Source organism: Hyla sarda, chromosome 1 (genome assembly GCF_029499605.1).
Source record: "Hyla sarda isolate aHylSar1 chromosome 1, aHylSar1.hap1, whole genome shotgun sequence".
Lineage (NCBI taxonomy): Eukaryota > Metazoa > Chordata > Amphibia > Anura > Hylidae > Hyla > Hyla sarda.
In genome coordinates this window covers 177,346,254-177,367,811 of record NC_079189.1, presented here as the reverse complement: position 1 = coordinate 177,367,811, position 21,558 = coordinate 177,346,254, and the positions used below count along the sequence as shown (strand labels likewise).

The following is a 21,558-nucleotide window of genomic DNA, read 5'->3' as shown; positions in this document are numbered from 1 at the left end:
CTGTATATTTATGTTCCCTCAGAGTGCAGAGCACTATACACTGTATTTCTGCACTATTCCCTCAGAGTGCAGAGCACTATACACTGTATATTTCTGTTCCCTCAGAGTGCAGAGCACTATACACTGTATATTTCTATTCCCTCAGAGTGCAGAGCACTATACACTGTATATTTATGTTCCCTCAGAGTGCAGAGCACTATACACTGTATTTCTGCACTATTCCCTCAGAGTGCAGAGCACTATACACTGTATATTTCTGTTCCCTCAGAGTGCAGAGCACTATACACTGTATATTTCTGTTCCCTCAGAGTGCAGAGCACTATACACTGTATATTTATATTCCCTCAGAGTGCAGAGCACTATACACTGTATATTTCTGTTCCCTCAGAGTGCAGAGCACTATGCACTGTATATTTCTATTCCCTCAGAGTGCAGAGCTGCTCGGAGCTGAGGGCGGGAGCTGAGGGCGGGAGCTGAGGGAGGTGTGTACAGTATGTCTATGTCCTCGGAGCCGCTGAGCTGCTGTGAGATAGATAGATAGAGGAGCTGAGGGAGGTGTGCGCGTCCTCTCTGCCTCTCTGCCTTGCATAGGACTCAAGTTTGCACTTCACACCGGCATCTCTCTGCTCCACACACCGCGGCGGGCACCGAGGACGGCAGAGATGTTGGTGAAGGGAGCCACCGGGAATAAAAGTGCCAACTGCCAGGAATGGAGTGGAGAGCAGCCCAGGGATGGAGCTGGCAGCTGGAGCAGGACTTTGCCCAGTGCGCTGGCTTTGGTGCTCTCTCTCTTGTCCTTGGCATCCTGTGTGTACCTGAATGTAAAGAGCGCTGACCTGGAGGGCAGGATGTGGGCTCTGGAGCATGGCAAGTCAGGGGACATCTTCACTGTGCCTGGATTATCCGTGGATCAGCTCAACTCCATAGTGCAGGAGAAGGTGGACCGGCTACTGTCCCAGGTGCGGAGGTGCAGAGCGAGGAAGGGGTTACATACATAGATGGCATAATGATAGGATGTAGTGGGCACCATGCTTACAGGGGCACCACAGTCACCTTGTAGAGTTTACATGGAGCAGACACCTATTGATTTGTCATAATGTGGGATTATTTGGAGAATAGTTTACTGTACCTATATATCCATAGTAACACAGTACAGAGGGAGCAGGCGCTGCCCTAGATCTGCCCTCATGTAGTCTATAGACTGTAGGAAAGTCCTGTTATATACAGTCCTATTCTCCAATCAATGATTTGGCTTATAGGCTCACAGTGGCTTACAGTGTCATTTCTTAACATTTCCTCCAGGACTTGCTCAAGGACCAGATCATTTTTAGAAAAGTTCTGTTGATCAGGATATAAAGTTATTATGTCCCCATGTACAAACTATATAGTGTTTGGTGGTTTATCAAACATTATTGAAAACTGTCCCAGATCAGTAACTGCATATGTGACATGTATTATCTCAATTTATTGTATCATTTTATGGATACCAAACTTCCAGGAATATCCTTGTGGTGAAAGCAGAAGGTGTTACTTGGCAAACGAAATACAGGTCTATATGGTTCATACAGGTCTGTATACACTGAGGAATATACACATCTTTGTATATATACTGAGGAATATACACATCTTTGTATATACACTGAGGAATATACACATCTTTGTATATACACTTAGGAATATACACATCTTTGTATATACACTGAGGAATATACACATCTTTGTATATACACTGAGGAAAATACACATCTTTGTATATACACTGAGGAATATACACATCTTTGTATATACACTGAGGAATATACACATCTTTGTATATACACTGAGGAATATACACATCTTTGTATATACACTGAGGAATATACACATCTTTGTATATACACTGAGGAATATACACATCTTTGTATATACACTGAGGAATATACACATCTTTGTATATACACTGAGGAATATACACATCTTTGTATATACACTGAGGAATATACACATCTTTGTATATACACTGAGGAATATATCATCTTTGCATATACACTGAGGAATATACACATCTTTGTATGTACACTGAGGAATATACACATCTTTGTATATACACTGAGGAATATACCATCTTTGTATATACACTGAGGAATATACACATTTTTGTATATACACTGAGGAATATACACATCTTTGTATATACACTGAGGAATATACACATCTTTGTATATACACTGAGGAATATACCATCTTTGTATATACACTGAGGAATATACACATCTTTGTAGATACACTGAGGAATATACACATCTTTGTATATACACTGAGGAATATACACATCTTTGTATATACACTGAGGAATATACACATCTTTGTATATACACTGAGGAATATACACATCTTTGTATATACATTGAGGAATATACACATCTTTGTATATACACTGAGGAATATACCATCTTTGTATATACACTGAGGAATATACACATCTTTGTATATACACTGAGGAATATACACATCTTTGTATATACACTGAGGAATATACCATCTTTGTATATACACTGAGGAATATACACATCTTTGTATATACACTGAGGAATATACACATCTTTGTATATACACTGAGGAATATACACATCTTTGTATATACACTGAAGAATATACACATCTTTGTATATACACTGAAGAATATACACATCTTTGTAGATACATTGAGGAATATACACATCTTTGTAGATACACTGAGGAATATACACATCTTTGTATATACACTGAGAAATATACACATCTTTGTATATACACTGAGGAATATACACATCTTTGTATATACATTGAGGAATATACACATCTTTGTATATACACTGAGGAATATACCATCTTTGTATATACACTGAGGAATATACCATCTTTGTATATACACTGAGGAATATACACATCTTTGTATATACACTGAGGAATATACCATCTTTGTATATACACTGAGGAATATACCATCTTTGTATATACACTGAGGAATATACACATCTTTGTATATACACTGAGGAATATACACATCTTTGTATATACACTGAGGAATATATCATCTTTGTATATACACTGAGGAATATACACATCTTTGTATATACACTGAGGAATATACACATCTTTGTATATACATTGAGGAATATACACATCTTTGTATATACACTGAGGAATATACACATCTTTGTATATACACTGAGGAATATACACATCTTTGTATATACACTGAGGAATATACACATCTTTGTATATACACTGAGGAATATACGCATCTTTGTATATACACTGAGGAATATTCACATCTTTGTATATACACTGAGGAATATACGCATCTTTGTATATACATTGAGGAATATTCACATCTTTGTATATACACTGAGGAATATACACATCTTTGTATATACATTGAGGAATATACACATCTTTGTATATACACTGAGGAATATACACATCTTTGTATATACACTGAGGAATATACACATCTTTGTATATACACTGAGGAATATACACATCTTTGTTTATACACTAAGGAATATACACATCTTTGTATATACACTGAAGAATATACACATCTTTGTATATACACTGAAGAATATACACATCTTTGTATATACACTGTGCTTTCTACAAATCTATGCATATACACTCAGCTTCATATAGGTCCATGTGTATCCACTGAGCGTTATACTGTACAACGTGTATACACCGAGCTTCATACAGATCCATGTGTATACACAACCCATTCATTAGACCGGTACTGCTCATGAAGAGAGAATCTTCCGGCAGCTCTCAGTGCTCACTACACATCATCCAGATGTAGTGGAGAGGAGTTTGTCTTGCTCTCTCTGTATATACACTACTAAGGCTCTTACAGTTATGCTGTTGGGTTACACGCAGTCCTATGCCAAACTTCTGCAAAAACATTGTGATATTAGAGTGAATTGTCCCAATTGAGAAACTTGTCTGTCAACTCCTCACTAGACGAATGAATAATGTTTTTATAACTGCATATCTGCAATGTGACTTAGGCTACGTTCACACTGCCTGTTGTCTCCAGTAATGTGAAGCCAGTTATTTTAGGATTGAGAAAAGCCAAAGGAAAAAATAGTGCTTGCACCATCTTTTTCTCCGGATTTACTCTCCAAAAGTAAAGGCTGCTATTGAATACAATGGGGTCCATCGGGACCCGTTATTTGCCGGTATACTACGGCAAAATTACGTCCGGCAAAATGCAAAAAAAATATATAAAAAGAGGGAGTTTGACGTCCGAATTTTCCAGAGCATACCGGCAGTGGGAAAGGGGCCTCAATGTGGTCAAGAAATTGACCAGACTTATTTATATGAACTCTAAAATCACTTATCTATTTATCTGTTTATCTATACGAACTTTTTCTATCTATCTGTTATCATTCTCTATATCTATTTATCTATAATGATCTATTTAGCTATAATTATTCTATCTATCTATCTAATCTAATCTAATAGCTTTCCCTATGGCTATTTCAGTATAATGATCTATTTAGCTATAATTGTTCTATTTTCCATCTATCTATGATCTATAATCTATCTATATGTATCATCTGTCCATGTATCTATGATAAATAATACATTATCTAGCGTCCTTTATATGATCTATCTATGATTCATCTTTCACTATCTGTATATCTATATAATGATCTATCTATCTATCTATATCTATCTAATATCTATCTGTTTAAAATCTATCTCATATCTATCTATCTATCTCATATCTATCTATCTCATATCTATCTACCGATATCTCATATCTATCTAATATCTATCTATCTATCTCATATCTATCTATATATCTATCTCATATCTATCTGACAGACATTTCAACTAGCTCTCCCAGAGAAAGACTGAGGAGTTAGTTAAAACATTTCTCTATTAAAGACACTTGTTTTCTGCATGGAATAAAGAACACTGTTTGATTTTTTGGGAGTGCTGCAAATAGTTTGCCCCATCTATCTATCTATCTATCTATCTATCTCTCTATCTTGTCTATGAAGATGGCTGCTATGTGGCAGCTGAAACATTGCCTGATATTTTTGATGGAATAATACTCGGAGTGCTGCAGTGATCTGTTCTTTGGCCGTCTAGTTAGAGATAAAATAAGGCAAAACATAAACCAGCTCACCCCTCCTGTATGGATTGAGTATTTCGGCAGCAGCAGCGTGGGTTAGAGTTGGAAGCTCGGAGGAAATCACTAGGTCTCCAGGTGTAGCAACTCCAAGGAAAAAGTGGATATCCGGCTCCCAATAGATGAATAAAATCCAACTTTAATGAATAAATATTAAAAGCATTAAGGTGGAAAAAAAATGTGAATGTAACAAAAAGTAAAAGCACAAACAAAACGCCAACATGTTTCAACTCATAAACAAGTCTTATTCATGGCACCTTGAGTAAGACTTGTTAACGCGTCGAAACACATTGGCGTTTCATTTGTGCTTTTACTTTTTGATACATTCACATTTTTATTCCACCAGTATGCTTTTAATATTTTTTCATTAAAGTTGGATTTTATTCATCTATTGGGAGCCGGATATCCGCTTTTTCCTTGGAGTATCTAGTGGGAGCCCTAGAAAATGGGGACCCACTGGTTTGCTCCTGGCCTCACATCATAGTCTCTCAAGGTGTGCTGTTTAATGCTTTGTTTCTACCTATCATCTATCTATCTAGTCTAGTGTTGAGCGTGAATATTCGAAATGCTAATTTTTACCGCGAATATTGGCACTTGGTGATTTTGCAAATATTTAGACTATAGTGATATAAATTCGTAATGATGAATATTTTTTTTTGCGAATATGCAAATATTTACAAATATCGGCACTTCCAGTCAGAGGACACTGATCCCTCCCTTCTTTTAGGTGAAATATATAATCGCGCATGGGCACTATGCGAATTTCATTACAAATTTTAGCATGAAAAAAAAAGAGAACAAACATAGGGAATATGCAAATTTTGCGAACATAGGACAAATATTCGCCCATATATTGGCGAAATATCGCAAATTCGAATATGGCCCCTGTCGCTTATGACTACTATCTACAAAGAAAAATAATTTCCAGCACTCCAACTGAAGAGTTAAGGTGATAAAAGATAAACGTTTATTCGATCCAAAATGCAACATTTCGGTCGCCCATTGCAACCATGATGCTTGAAAATGGTCGCAATGCGTGACCGAAACGTTGCATTTTGGATGGAATTAACTTTTATCCTTTTTCACCTTTTTTGAGTGCTGCAAATAATTTTTTTGTCTTTGTATTTGAAGAGCCCTGGACCCAGTCTGTTTTATTGTGGGCACCTGTACACTTTGGTTGTGCTGCTTCTCTGGATTTCTGTGTTATCTATCTATCTATCTATCTATCTATCTATCTATCTATCTATCTATCTATCATCTATCTATCTATCTATCTATCATCTATCTATCTATCTATCTATCTATCTATCATCTATCTATCTATCATCTATCTATCTATCTATCTATCTATCTGTAGCTATCTATATATCTATCTATCTATCTGTATCTATCTATCTATCTATCATCTATCTATCTATCTATCTATCTATCTATCTATCTATCTATCATTAGTCATTGCCCCCCTCTGTCTCTGTCTTTCAGTCTGTCATGCTGGAATCTTCTAGAAACTAATAGCATTTTCCATGTATAGGATTATCATATGCTTGTTACTAGGTAAACCAAATACACCCATATTTTCTGTTTTTACTTGTATCAGAGTCTCTGTTCTTTGGGGGCCTTGTAAAATATAAGGTGCCCTCATAGTTTAGGCTTCCTCTCCATAACTTGTGTCCAAGCTCCCCATGGCCATCTCTTTCCTATCGGAGTAAACACTGCAATGGGCAGATCACCTTTGGTGAACCTTTTCCTAAATGTAGTAAATAGCATATACTGTAGTTCTCTACTATATAGATAATACATGATTCATCACGACAACTTATCTGCCCTTTCTAGGGAAAGAACATGGGCACCAGGGGAAAGCATTTCTATTTCCCTGTGCCCGCTCTGCTCCCTTATTCAGACATTCTCCCTAGTAAAACAGGTAGTTCATGTCGCTGCAAAATATTAAGGAATTAGTGTAAACGCAATTGCCTATTATAAGAGAATGTCCCCTGGTAGAATATTTACAAGTAACATTTTAACTCTTATTGACAGTACAAGCATATTGCTTTGGATACATTTACCCTTCTAAACTAAGTGATTCCTGCTAGATTGGACATAACCAGGTAGATGTCTAAGAAAACATCTGCCACCTCAGACCCCCTGACCTGTTGGCACCATTCCCTGGTGGTGTACTGTCAGCATATACACAAAGAAAATCTCATGACGTGTCAGCTGATAAGCCCATAGATTTCATTTTTCCCCCCAAAGAGTACCCAGTATACTGTATACCGGGATCCAGTAGTATCATGGATCCACTTGTGTTATCTGGCCAGTGTGAATTATCCTTATAATATATAATATTTGTCAGGACTTGAAGGGGTACTTCGGTGGAAAACTTTTTTATAAAATCAAGTGGTGCCAGAAAGTTAAAACAGATTTGTAAATTACTTCTATTAAACAATCTTAATCCTTCCAGTACTTATTAGCTGCTGAATACTACAGAGGAAATGGTTTTCTTTTTGGAACACAGTGCTCTCTGCTGACATCATGACCACAGAGCTCTCTACTGACATCTCTGTCCATTTTAGTAACTGTCTAGAGTAGCATATGTTTGCTATGGGGATTTCCCCCTACTCAGGACAGTTCTTAAAATGGACAGGGATGTCAGCAGAGGGCACTGTGCTCGTGTTTCAGCAGAGAGCTCTGTATTCCAAAAAGAAAAGAATTCCCTCTATAGTATTAAGCAGCTAATAAGTAATGGAAGGATACTTATTAGAAGTAATTTACAAAAGAGGCCCGTTGAAGCACTAAATAGTGCGAAACATCGGGGTCGCCTCTCAGTGGTACTCCCCGATAACATCTATGCGTCCCCCCATAATGTACTGATTGTTGTGAGTATGTGCAAATAAATTTGCAGAAGTTGGAAGATTGGTGAGTTGCCGGCTTTTCATTTCTTTTATCAAGTTTGCTACAATAATTTACAAATCTGTTTAACTTTCTGGCACCAGTTGATTTAAGAAAAAAAAAAGTTTTCCTCCAGAGTACCCCTTTAAATGGGCACTCTCATTAAAACAAATTTTTGTTATTGCACTCCTTATGGTAAATAAAAAAATCTTTCTAATTTGTTTTAAAAAAAATGAAGTTTTCTATGCTTTATTTGTGTTTAAAAAAGCTGCCACTAGGTGTCTCCCTACTTGTCCAGAGCACATTTCCCCCATCTTTTGCACAGACTTTGGACTCCTGCTGGCCAGGCAGAAGTCCAAACACAGGAAATGCAGCCTTCTGGGTATCGCCCCCTCCCAGTCTGTGAATCTCACTGAGACTGAGCAGAAAATACATGGTATTTAGAGCTTTGAGTTTAGTGGTAAAATGATGCCTGTTTAACCCCTTAAGGACGCAGGACGTAAATGTACGTCCTGGTGCGGTGGTACTTAACGCACCAGGACGTACATTTACGTCCTATGCATAACCGCGGGCATCGGAGCGATGCCCGTGTCATGCACGGCTGATCCCGAGTGCTGATCGCAGCCAGGGACCCGCCGGCAATGGCCGACGCCCGCGATCTCGTGGGCGTCCGCCATTAACCCCTCAGGTGCCGGGATCAATACAGATCCCGGCATCTGCGGCAGTGCGCGATTTGAATGAATGATCGGATCGCCCGCAGCGCTGCTGCGGGGATCCGATCATTCAGAACGCCGCACGGAGGTCCCCTCTCCTTCCTCCGTCCGGCTCCCGGCGTCTCCTGCTCTGGTCTGAGATCGAGCAGACCAGAGCAAAAGATGACCGAAAACACTGATCTGTTCTATGTCCTATACATAGAACAGATCAGTATTAGCAATCATGGTATTGCTATGAATTGCTAAAAAAATACTGAAAGGATTAAGATTTTTTAATAGTAGTAAATTACAAATCTGTTTAACTTTCTGGCACCAGTTGATAAAAAAAAAAAAAGTTTTCCTCCGGAATACCCCTTTAGATACATCAGCAGGCAGGGGTGTAGCTATAGAGGTAGCAGTCGCATCAGGGACCTGATGCCTAAGGGGCCCCCAAAACACATCTTTCCTATAAGAGACCAGTATTTTAATTGGCATATGGGGCCCTGTTGCAGATTTTACATCAGAGTCCAGAAGCTACAAGCTACACCTCTGTCAGTAGGCCATCAAAATTGGGGCCTCTATATACTAGAACACAATGTATTATGGATAATGATAACAATGACATTTTTAACTCCCAGTAACAGCAATGTTCTCTTAAAGGGGTACTCCGCTGCTCAGTATTTGGAACAAAATGTTCCAAACGCTTAGATCCGGCGTCGGGGACTCGTGACGTCATGGCCCTGCCCCCTTTTGCCATCACGCCCCACCCCCTCAATGTAAGTCTATGGGAGGGACATGGGGGTCACCACACCCTCTTCCATAGACTTACATTAAAGGGGCGGGGCATTACATCACGAGGGAGCGGGGCCATGACGTCATGAGTCCCCGGCACTGGCTCTACATTTTGGTTACATTTTGATCCAAACACTGAGCAGCAGAGTACCCCTTTACTCGTATGAAAGTAACAGTAGTGTATAGTGTATAGGTATCAGTTGTGGAGGCAGACGCCACTTGTTATACTAGTGAGCTGGCAGCTGTCAGGGAGCAGTGCACTTTTACATGTCACAGTCTACTTGTTCCAGTTGACACCCACTCTGTGGCATGTCTCACCTCAAGAAGAACAGCACACGGCTATTTGGAAAGTTAACACTGCCTGGTATAAAGTGAATGTTTAGATGACCCAGGAGTGCTAGTATGACGGCCTTCACTATCTCACACTTGATTTATTTGCTTGGACTGATACGCTTTTTGACCTGGAAGAGAGAATGTGTCTGGATGAATAAGAACTTGATAAGTCATTGACTTACAATGGCCTAGCAGTTAATTTCCCTTTACAGCTACTTACAATGCCACACATAATTATATATGGGTCATTTATGATGTGTGGTGAGGTTGTGATGAGGGCAGATGGAATTGCCCTAGGGGCAGATGGCATTAACCCCTTGTGTTCGTGGTTTATCCTCTACACCACCCGAAGGTATACCACAGGATCCTGGGCTAGTCTCAGGGGCAAACAATGGTGCACTTGATTTTTTTCAGTGGAAACAAGAGCATCTTTTTTTCTATGTTTTATCACTGTGTCAATAAAAAAGTACAAAACCAACACATATGACACAGTGATAAAACATAGAAAAAAGATGCTCTTGTTTCCACTGAAAAAAATCAAGTGCACACTCCAGCCACATGAGGTCTAGCATTGTCTTGCATAAGGAGGAACCCAGGCCAACTGCACCAGCATATGGTCTCACTAGGGGTCTGAGGATCTCATCTCGGTACCTAATGGCAGTCAGGCTTCCTCTGGTAAGCACATGGAGGGCTGTGCGACCCCCCAAAGAAATGCCACCCCACACCATTACTGACCCACCGCCAAACCGGTCATGCTGGAGGATGTTGCAGGCAGCAGAACATTCTCCACGGCGTCTCCAGACTCTGTCACCTCTGTCACATGTGCTCAGTGTGAACCTGCTTTCATCTGTGGAGAGCACAGGGCGCCAGTGGTGAATTTTCCAATCTTGGTCTTCTCTGTCAAATGCCCAACATCCTGCACAGTGTTGGTCTGTAAGCACAACCCCCACCTTTGGACGTCGGGCCCTCATACCACCCCCATGGAGTCTGTTTCTGACCGTTTCAGTGGACACATGCACATTTGTGGCCTGCTGGAGGTCATTTTGCAGGGCTTTGGCAGTGCTCCTCCTGCTTTTCCTTGCACAAGGGCAGAGGTAGCGGTCCTGTGGCTGGGTTGTTGCCATCCTACGGCCTCCTCCACGTCTCCTGATGTACTGGCTTCTGATGTAGCGCCTCCATGCTCTGAACACTATGATGACAGACACAGCAAACCATCTTGCTACAGCTCGCATTGATGTGTCATCCTGGATGAGCTACACTACCTGAGCCACTTGTGTGGGTTGTAGACTCCGTTTCATGCTACCACTAGAGTTAAAGCACCACCAGCATTCAAAAGTGATCAAAACATCAGCCAGGCAGAATAGGAACTGAGAAGTGGTCTGTGGTCACCACCTGAAGAACCACTCTTTTATTGGGGATGTCTTGCTAATTGCCTATAATTTCCACCTGTTGTCTGGTCCATTTGCACAACAGCATGTGACATTGATTGTCAATCAGTGTTGCTTCCTGAGTGGACAGTGTGATTTCACAGAAGTGTGATTGACTTGGAGTTACATTGTTAAGTGTTCCCTTTATTTTTTTGAGCAGTGTACTAATGTCAGGAACATCAGCAGCATTCCACACAGATGACACCATGAGTTGACCAACCTTCATTTTGGGGTTTAGCAACCAGAAACATTTCTGCTTTGACTCAAAGCCAACACTTTGTGGCTGCATTACTTTGTATCGGTTACACTAAGGGTGCAGCGCTATGATTTCCCTATGGGAAAATAACTGTCGGCTGTTTTGAGCACTTACAATTTAGCCTACTATCACACAACATAAGTCATATTGTATTGTAATATTATCTGAATTTGGTCTCTCAGCTATGTGAAAAAAAAGTGTGTGGTTTAGTCAAATCCCATGTGTGGTGGCCCAGTACACCCCGTTGCACCCCTGTACCCTTGCTGCCCTGTCAGGCAGTCTCCCTACAGTGCCCCCTGGGCCCCACATGCATCTGTTCCCCTTGCATATTCATTTGTATGTGTGTTATCTCCTTTAATATACCTGTAATGTGTTATAGCTTTAAGAATAGTTGACATGTGATTAACATGATGTCATGTGATTGTAACCCAGTGAGGTGTCAGTGACCATGTGACCTAAGGGTGACCTATGGAACCCCACCAGAGTCTCCCCTATATGAGCCCTGGGATTAGTCTCTTCTCTCTTTCTTTTTGAGCTCAGCTCTGAGTCTTTGCTGAGTTCCAGCCAAATCCAGTCCTAAGAGTATGTCTGGAGTCCATAGGAGACCTCAAGTCCTTCCAGCAGCCACAAGTCTTCAAGTAAGCTACAATTGGGGTATAGTCTGCCCCATTCAAGTCAGTCAAGTCAAAGTAATCTGTCTTTAGTCAGAATGGCCTGCAGCAATATTGTCCCAGTCCAATACAAGTCCCAGCAAACTCTAAGGTCTCTGAAGTCACTGGTCACCTCCGTGGGCCTGGCTAAACTGTATAGACTTTTCCATCTGTCACTCAGCAAAGCTACCATTTCCGTAACTTGGCTTTAGAGTCATTATTGCCCCCGTGCCTAGCCCAGGATCCAGTGGTATACCTTCAAATTGTATTGAGGATAAACCTCACCCTGGCGTCACGAATACAAGAGGTTAATGTAATCTGCCCCTAGGGTAATTCCATCTGCCCGGCATCTCACACCCTTTACCACACATTTGTCAGCAAAGCTTATTATTACTGCCTTAAAGGGAACCTGTTCTCAGGTTGTACCCCTAGAGTACATTCTGAATACACTGTATGACATGAGCAAACCTTTCTATACTTACAAATAGTGGATCCAGTAGTGTGGCATGCCTTACAAAGCAAAGTTATATAAACTCCTGACAACGTTCCCTGTAGCCATAATGGTTAATGATCTTATGGGTAATTTGATGTGTGAATGGGTTGCAGTATACATCTGTATAAATATCAGTATCATATTCTATCTCATTTTCTTATGTGCAGGTTCTGTGCTCAGGAGTCTGTAAAATCCATCAGGCGTTACTTTTAAGCATTAAATCCTGTTTTTTTTGTTTTTTTCTGCAGAGGTCATATGAACACATGGCGAAACTCCGAATCTCCAGAGAAGCTCCGGCAGAGTGTAACTGCCCAGCAGGTAAATGTGATCACTTGATTGACATCTCCTTGCCCTTAGTGCCCTTGGCACGCTGGCGAAGGCACAGAGCAGCTTATTAGGCTAAAGACAGAATCACATTCAGCCAAGAAAAGTCATTTGTAGGCTCATGTTTGTCCTGTTGTATGCTGCTGAATGATAAAAACAATCCTTGCAGAAAAATGACAATATTTGTTTTCACCAGATATCAATGTTAATGCTTTAAAGGGGTACTCCGCTGCCCTGCTTCGGAAGCTCCGCTCCCCAGCGCCCGGAAGTTTCTTGTTCCAAACGCTGTGTGAGGGCTTCCATGTTCAGGCCCGCCCCCTCGTGACATCACGCCTGCCCCCACGTCACGCCCGCCCCCTCAACGAAAGTCTATGGGAAGGGGGCGCGTCGCGCCCCCTTCCCATAGACTTTCGTTGAGGGGGCGGGCGTGACGTCATGAGGGGCGGCCCTGAACGCAGAAGCCCTCACGCAGCGTTCGGAACAAGAAACTTCCGGACGCTGGGGAGCGGAGGTTCCGAAGCAGGGCAGTGGAGTACCCCTTTAAGATATTGTACTCTTAGCTTTTGGATGCACGAGTCGTTCAGCTCGCAGCCTCCTTTTTGTGTTTACGGAATGTGATTATTTGTTTAATTGGTTTTTATTTTGTTACTTTTCAGTATCTTTGTTACAAAATGTGCTTCATTGACCTGTACAGTAACTGAATATAAATATATATTAGAAGCATGTCATGAAAGAGATTGTGCATCCATATGTTATTTTTAGTAAAAATAGAAAGAAATGGAATGGCTCGGGGTGACTGCTGCCAGGCTGTTTTTCCCTCTTTGAGTTAAACAGCATGAGTCATATCTGGCTGTCTGGTTGCTAGGATACATTATCTCACAATCATTTTAATGAGGTTGTCCTTAGCAACCAACGTGTCTTAGATTACTCATATGTTTGGTACAAGTTTCATTAAAAGAAAATCATTCATTTAGATGTAAGTGGTAATACTGTCATGGCACAGCCCATTGACAAGCATGGTGCTTCTTAAAGGGGTATTCCAGGAAAAAACTTTTTTTTATATATCAACTGGCTCCAGAATGTTAAACAGATTTGTAAATGACTTCTATTAAAAAATCTTAATCCTTTCAGTACTTATGAGCTTCTGAAGTAAAGGTTGTTCTTTTCTGTCTAAGTGCTCTCTGATGACACGTGTCTCGGGAAACGCCCAGTTTTGAAGAGGTTTGCTATGGGGATTTGCTTCTAAACTGGGCGTTTCCCGAGACACGTGTCATCAGAGAGCACTTAGACAGAAAAGAACAACCTTTACATCAGCAGAAGCTCATAAGTACTGAAAGGATTAAGATTTTTTAATAGAAGTAATTTACAAATCTGTTTAACTTTCTGGAGCCAGTTGATATGTATAAAAAAAAGTTTTTTCCTTGATAACCCCTTTAAAAAAGAGGTGGTCCTTTCTGTTTTGGCCCCATTTGGATCACATTTTGGGGCTACATTGCCGGTACATCTTAGAATGCCTTGAAAAGGGTATTGTAGTGTATACTGCAGCTAACCTATGTATCCATAGAGTTAAATAGACCAGACTTACTTACCAGTAACTACATTTAGTCTGATTCCTGAATTTTATTTGTGTAGTATTTACGCTTTTGAGTCTCACAAACAAAACATATATGTTCATGAAAGATATAAAAATGCAGTCATCATTTGACTAGGTTTGGTCTATTAAAGTCTATGGGTGCACTGTGGGTACCCAACAGTATGCACTGGAATACAATTTTTGAAGGTATATAGGCATATACTGGTGATGTAGCCCCAAAACTTGACATGAATGGACCCAACCCCTTTAAATTGAAGTCAGAAAAGTACAACCAAGGGTTTGGCAGAAGAACAAGGACTATAACTTTCTCCACTGCTGTCTTAGCCATATGTTTGTAATGGGATTTTGGTTGTGCTCCCAACTCTTTCTGACATAATAAAGTATAAATGTCCTTTTTATAGTGTACAGTCAAAATCCAGAGCTAATCTTGGGAACCATAGCTGCTGGCTTTGGCATCGTTTACTTACACAGACGTGCATATGGATGTATTGCATACACTTGTTTTCATATCAAGTCCATACACATTTCTATTGAGATGTACTTGGGGATGTAAACACAACCCAGCCTACAGCTGTTGCCTCTGAGACTCTTTTGCAGACAGAATTTCAGCCGAGTGTATACTGCAGACATAGAGCACATTCTGTGCATACTATTTTATTGGTCATATCGTTTCCCTAGCTTTTCCCAAAAAAGGCAGATATTAAGCAATATCTGTTTTTGGCAGATATTAAGCATTTTCCTGTATAAATCCATGCCCTTTTTTTTTTTTGCTTTGTGATCATAACCTAAACGTCGGATGTGCCTACCATTTTCGGTATGATTGACTTACCATCTGAAACTGGTCATACACATTAGATACAAATCTTCCAAACCCAACGATTTCAGTGGGACCGGCTGACCATCTAATACATATTGGGGGGAATCCTGACTCTTCTCCAGCAGATGATGTAAGAGAAGAGAAGGCCGGGCATGTTAAATTTAAACAAACGGCCTCCCCTTCTGAGCACATGACTGCTTGTACAACAGCTATCACATATGTATGCACCATTAATGCATATGAGCGTGTTTTGAGCCTCCCGAGATGGCAGATGCTAGAGGAAGGAAGAAAGAAAAATCCTGTTGCATTGACAAGAAATACGCCACCACCACAGCAGTTTGGCAGCAGCTTATTCCTTCTATTCAGACCACATGAACACTAGGTCAAGGTAAGTGTGCTTGTACAAAGCCAGAGCTTGGAAGGAATTGCTGTTGGTTGAACAAGGATTTGGCAACAACTGTGTATGGCCACCTCACTTTGCAGATTAGGCTCAAAATAATATCCTTTATATTTAATATTTTTAGATCAATTGTGATGCACAATATATCGTAAAGGGAACCTGCCATAAGTTTCCTGCTGCCTATTCACCAATAGGGAGATATCCATCACTCTAAGGCCGGTGTGGCGTGGAGATGTTGTTGCGGACCACCCTGATGACTCGGAGCCACTTTACCAGCCACTTTTGTAAGGCTGGAAACACACCAAAAAAGGCTGCGGCCAGATGTTTGCCAGTCAATTATGAAATAGGAAACCAACATGGCTTTTTTTGTCCTCCCTTGCAGTGTTTTTAGACTTAGTTTTACAGCCAAAATGCAGTATGTGTACAGTTAATAGTGTTTCTTTCTGGCGTTCCCCCTTTGCCAATTATTCAGTAGAAATCCTTGAGTAACATGATAAAAGAGTCACATGAAAAAAACACAGGGGGATAAAGTCCCCCCCCCCCCAAAAAAAAAAAAAAAAAAAAAAAAAAAACGCCTATACTAGTACACAATATTTATGTAAGTAACACCACAAAAAGAATATATGGGAGCCTCAGTTTTTGTGATGTCTTTTTCTTTTACAAGTTGTGTCTGCTCCTAGCCTAAAGTTGTGTCTGCTCCTAGCCTAACTGTGGTGTTTCAGAGTGAATCTCGCTTCATTGTAATAATGGAGCCTATCCCTGGAGCCCCTGCTTTGTGCAGCATGAAACCGATGACAGGTCCGCATTACAGCAGTGGGCTCAAACTGTGGCCCTCCAGATGTTGCAAAACTTCAACTCCCAGCATGCCCAGACAGCCGTTGGCTGTCTGGGCATGCTGAGAGTTTAAGTTTTGCAACATCTGGACGGCCACAATTTGAGACCACTGCATTAAAGCATCTTTGCGTCATGGGGGAGATTTATCAAAACCGTTCCAGCTTGCGTCTTTCATTTTTAGCAAGGCCTCTACAAAATGAAACAAGCAATCTGATTGGTTGCTATGGGCAACTGGGCAACTTTTCCTTTACACAGGTTTTGATAAATCTCCCCCATCTTGTTTAGAATGTTCCCTGTATTGTTTGCATCAAGAAGCATCATTTCCAGGGGAACATTGCTAGCAGCATTATCGGTTTCAATCCCACGATCACTCAATGATCAACTTGTGCGCACTTGGTTAGGCAACTGCTGCACTCCGCAGCCGCAATAAAGTCAAATGGCGGCGTAACCGGTATTCATCGCCGAACCTCTGTCTGTTGTGATTAATTTCCTTTTGATTAATTTCTTAGCCTCAAGCCAAAGTTGTTCTTGTACAACTTCATTTGCTGACCCAGGTGATAAAGGAATGAATATGTACCCTGAATTTCTACCGGAGTAATGTAGCTAAAATCACCTCTGACAGCCGCCGCAGCCACAGGCTTACACAGCAGCATTGTGTAGAAAAGATTGATGAATGACAGGCCAGGGCTCTTGTATGAGATGAAAGGCTATGTATAGGGATGGAATTCAGGCTGGGGGTCTCTTTTTCTCTGCGTGCATGTGGCAGCGGAGCTGACTTGTGACAAACGCCGCCTGCATGACAGAGTACTGGCCCCAAGGAATGAAGCAGCCTGTGACAGTTGGCTCCCTCTCTACAATACCCCTGGCACAACCATCTCATCCTGCCTTGCTTGGAAATGTAATACATTATATTAGCTGGGGTTGGATTAGTAGAAACTCAGCCTGGCGTTTGCATGCGTACTGATACCGGCTGTGGTATTTCTGATATGTTCATAAACACTGTTGTATTACGTTCTGACAATCTGGTTATATTGCTGTTGGAGTGCGTGGAAGTTTTTTTACGGGGACACTGAAGCGTGTATTCTTCATCAGGGTTGCAGAAGTTTTCTATGACAGATGGCTGGTTGCAGTATATTTGGTTTCAAATAACATGACTGTAGAATCACCATTGAATGAACGTCTTATATAGCATGATGCTGGTAACAATATAAATCATGTATACCTCCAGGGTTACATAATGGATTGGTAACAAGAAATTTTGCTTTTCTGCCTTGCTGCCACTAGAGCTTAACATTACATCATTTTATAGAGCTGTGCTGAAGTAGCAGATCTGTGCCTGCTTGCAGTCACCATGCCTGATTTGCTATCACATTGCCAAGGCTGTACAGAGATCAGATAAGCTGAGACGCTTATGCCAAAGGAAAGGTTACAGGTGAACTGAATACTAAATAAGTACACTGCAAAGTGAACACTAAGATAACACATCCTAGATCTGAACGCATGATCTAATCGTATGAAATACTTTCGCCTTTACATAGTTGAATGTGCTGACAACAAAATCACACAAAAATTATCAATGGAAGTCAGATTTATCAACCCATGGAGGTCTGAATATGGAGTCACACTCAAAATCACAGTGAAAAATCACACTACAGGCTGATCCAACTTTGATGTAATGTCCTTAAAACAAGTCATGGTGGACAGTCTGTGGTGCAACGTGGCATTGGTGGATGGAGCGAGACATGATGTCCCAGATGTGCTCAATTGGATTCAGGACTGGGGAATCGGCGGGCCAGCCCATAGCATCAATGCCTTCTTCTTGCAGGAACTGCTGACACACTCCAGCCACATGAGCTCTAGCATTGTCTTGCATTAGGAGGAACCCAGGGCGCCAGCATATGGTCCCACAAGGGGTCTGAGGATCTCATCTTGGTACTTAATGGCAGTCAGGCTACCTCTGGCAAGGACATGGAGGGCTGTGCGGCCCCCCCAAAGAAATGCTACCCCACACCATTATTGACCCACCACCAAACTGGTTATGCTGGAGGATGTTGCAGGCAGCAGAGCATTCTCCACAGTGCCTCCAGACTCTGTCATGTCTGTCACATGTGCTTTGTGTGAACCTGCTTTCATCTGTGAAGAGCACAGGGTGCCAGTGGCAAATTTTCCAATCTTGGTGTTCTCTGCCAAATGCCAAACATCCTGCACGGTGTTGGGCTGTAAGCACAACCCCCAACTGTGGATGTCGGGCCCTCATACCACCCTCATGGAGTCTGTTTCTGACTATTTGAGTGGACACATGCACATTTGTGGCCTGCTGGAGGTCATTTTGTAGGGCACTGGCAGTGCTCCTCCTGCTTCTCCTTGCACAAAGGCGGAGGTAGTGGTCCTGCAGCTGGGTTGTTGCCCTCCTACGGTCTCCTCCACGTCTCCTGATGTACTGGCCTATCTCCTGGTACCGCCTCCATGCTCTGGACACTACGCTGACAGACACAGCAAACCTTCCTGCCACAGCTCGCATTGCTGTGCCATCCTGGATGAACTGCACTTCCTTAGCCACACTTGTGGGTTGTAGACTTTGTCTCATGCTACCACTAGAGTGAAAGCACTGCCAGCATTAAAAAATGATCAAAACATCAGCCAGGAAGCATAGGAACTGAGAAGTGGTCTGTGGTCACCACATGCAGAACTACTCCTTTATTGGATGTGTCTTGCTAATTGCCTATAATTTCCACCTGTTGTCTGTTCCATTTGCACAACAGCATGGGAAATTGATTGTCAATCAGTGTTGCTTCCTGAGTGGACAGTTGGATTTCACAGACGTGTGATTGACTTGGAGTTACATTGTGTTGTTTAAGTGTTCCCTTTATTTTTTTGAGCAGTTTACATTTTATTGAAATGTGATCTGTCCTTTATTTGCTACACGCACTGAAAATATACTTTATGTGAAGACCTTCAAAGGCTTATCCTAGAGCAGTCACTGTTCCTGAAATAAATGCATACCCAGGTATGTGCTCTAATGAATATGAAGCACAGTGTTTGCACCTTTGTTAATATTTATAAAATGAAATAACTGTCCCTGCCATCTGGGCATTTATTCTTCCATGCAAAAAACTAAAAACTATTTATTGTGTATAGACAGATATAAGTATGTACTGAAGATTTTTGCATTAGATAGATAGATATGATACATATACTATACTGAATACATATTCAGGAAAGGCTGGCATGACAGCATAACAATACAAAAAAGTTAAATGGGTTCTCCACCCCTAGACATCTTATCCCCTTTCCCACGTGATCTCCCTACTGCACCCGGAATTCGTTTAGAGTATCGGGTGCAGCGCTGGAGGCTCATGACATCACGGGTTAGCCCCGCTTGTGACATCATGGCAACGCCCCCTCAATGCAAGTTTATAGGAGGGCGCGTGACGGCCTTTGGATAGGGGATAAGATACCTAGGGGCAGAGTACCCCTTTAAGAACAGCCGTCACCCCTCCCCCATAGACTTGCTGTGACGTCACGAGCCTCTGTCGCTGCACCTGACGCTCTAAACGAACGCTGGGTGAAGCAGGGAGATCGTGGGGGTCCCCAGTGGCGGGACCCCCCACTATCTGACATCTTATCCCCTATCCTTTGGATAGGGGATAAGATATCTAGGGGCGGAATACCCCTTTAAGGACAGTCGTCACACCCCCTCCCATAGACTTGCATTGAGGGGGCATGGTGGTGACGTCACGAGCGCTGCACCGACCCTCTAAGCAAACTTTGGATAGGAGATAAGATATCTAGGGCGGAGTACCCCTTTAAGGAACATCATAGTCATAGTGCCCCTGCATGCTGTACTTTATAATGAAGTGTGTGTAAGAATACAAACATTTCCACCCAGTAGCATTGCTTAAAGGAAGGTAAAAATGCACCACAATGCCCAAGGCTAAAAAAAACGATATTATAATAAAAACAAATATTAAAAACATACATCCATGTCATTATGAGTATAACCTGTTAGCTGATGATGGACAATACAGGCGAAGGAGTATTGTGATGTCACGGCTCCGCTCCTCGTGGCGTCACACACTGCCCCCTCAATGCAAGTCTATGGGAAGGGGCGTGATGGCTGCCACGCCCCCTCCCATAGGCTTGCTTTGTGGGGGCAGGGCGGGAAGTCACATGGGGCGTAGCCGTGATGTCACGATACTTGCTCCGTGAAGCTGAGGTACAGGGATGCTGCAGGAGAGATCGCGGGGGTCCCCAGCGGCGCGACAGACATCAGACATCTTATCCCCTATCCTTTGGATAGGGGATAAGATGTCTAGGGGCGGAGTACCCCTTTAATGTGAGGTATACACAAAATAACACTAAATGCCATGTGCATGCATTGTGAGACAGATAAAATCTATTCCCCATGTCCAGATATCCATATATTATTGTCCATGAATCACACTGTATAAACACTGATGCAGGAAAGGTGTAAAGAGTTAACAGATAAATGGTATGGCACTTACCCAATTAGTATATCCCGTAACCTTCTATATTTTACATCCAATATTGTTATTTCCAACATGGCGCAAACGCATAGGCTTTGTATGGATAGTTCAATCGGAGTGATGACAGCATTCAACACAAGTTGTAAATTTGGTGCATCGTCTGTCTTATCTAGTTTTATTCTGCTTAAGTTCTGAATTCTAAATATTTTTACTGTAGTTGTTTTCTTGAGATTTGCACAAAGAGTATATGGTTACACTATGATTTGACCTTTTTCAAGTACCAGTAAAACTGTCTTTTTATCTTGCAGCAAGAAACACTAAGGCCCTTACAAAAACCCTGATGGACCCCATGATAAATAAATGGGACCTGTAAGAATTATCTGGGATTTGTTTATAGACCTATTATAGATCCCCCTGC

The 21,558-nt window shown here is 41.6% G+C and overlaps 1 protein-coding gene across 1 annotated transcript in view; it reads left to right on the top strand.

The window, feature by feature from the left end:
* The first annotated feature begins 493 nt into the window (after nucleotides 1–493).
* COL25A1 (collagen type XXV alpha 1 chain) overlaps nucleotides 494–21,558 on the top strand; it is a 452,042-nt gene continuing 430,977 nt past the window's right edge. The window contains exons 1-2 of the mRNA XM_056564488.1: nucleotides 494–959; nucleotides 12,933–13,002. Coding sequence (XP_056420463.1) covers nucleotides 663–959; nucleotides 12,933–13,002 — 367 coding nt within the window. The 5' untranslated portion in view covers nucleotides 494–662. The remainder of the gene's footprint in view (nucleotides 960–12,932; nucleotides 13,003–21,558) is intronic.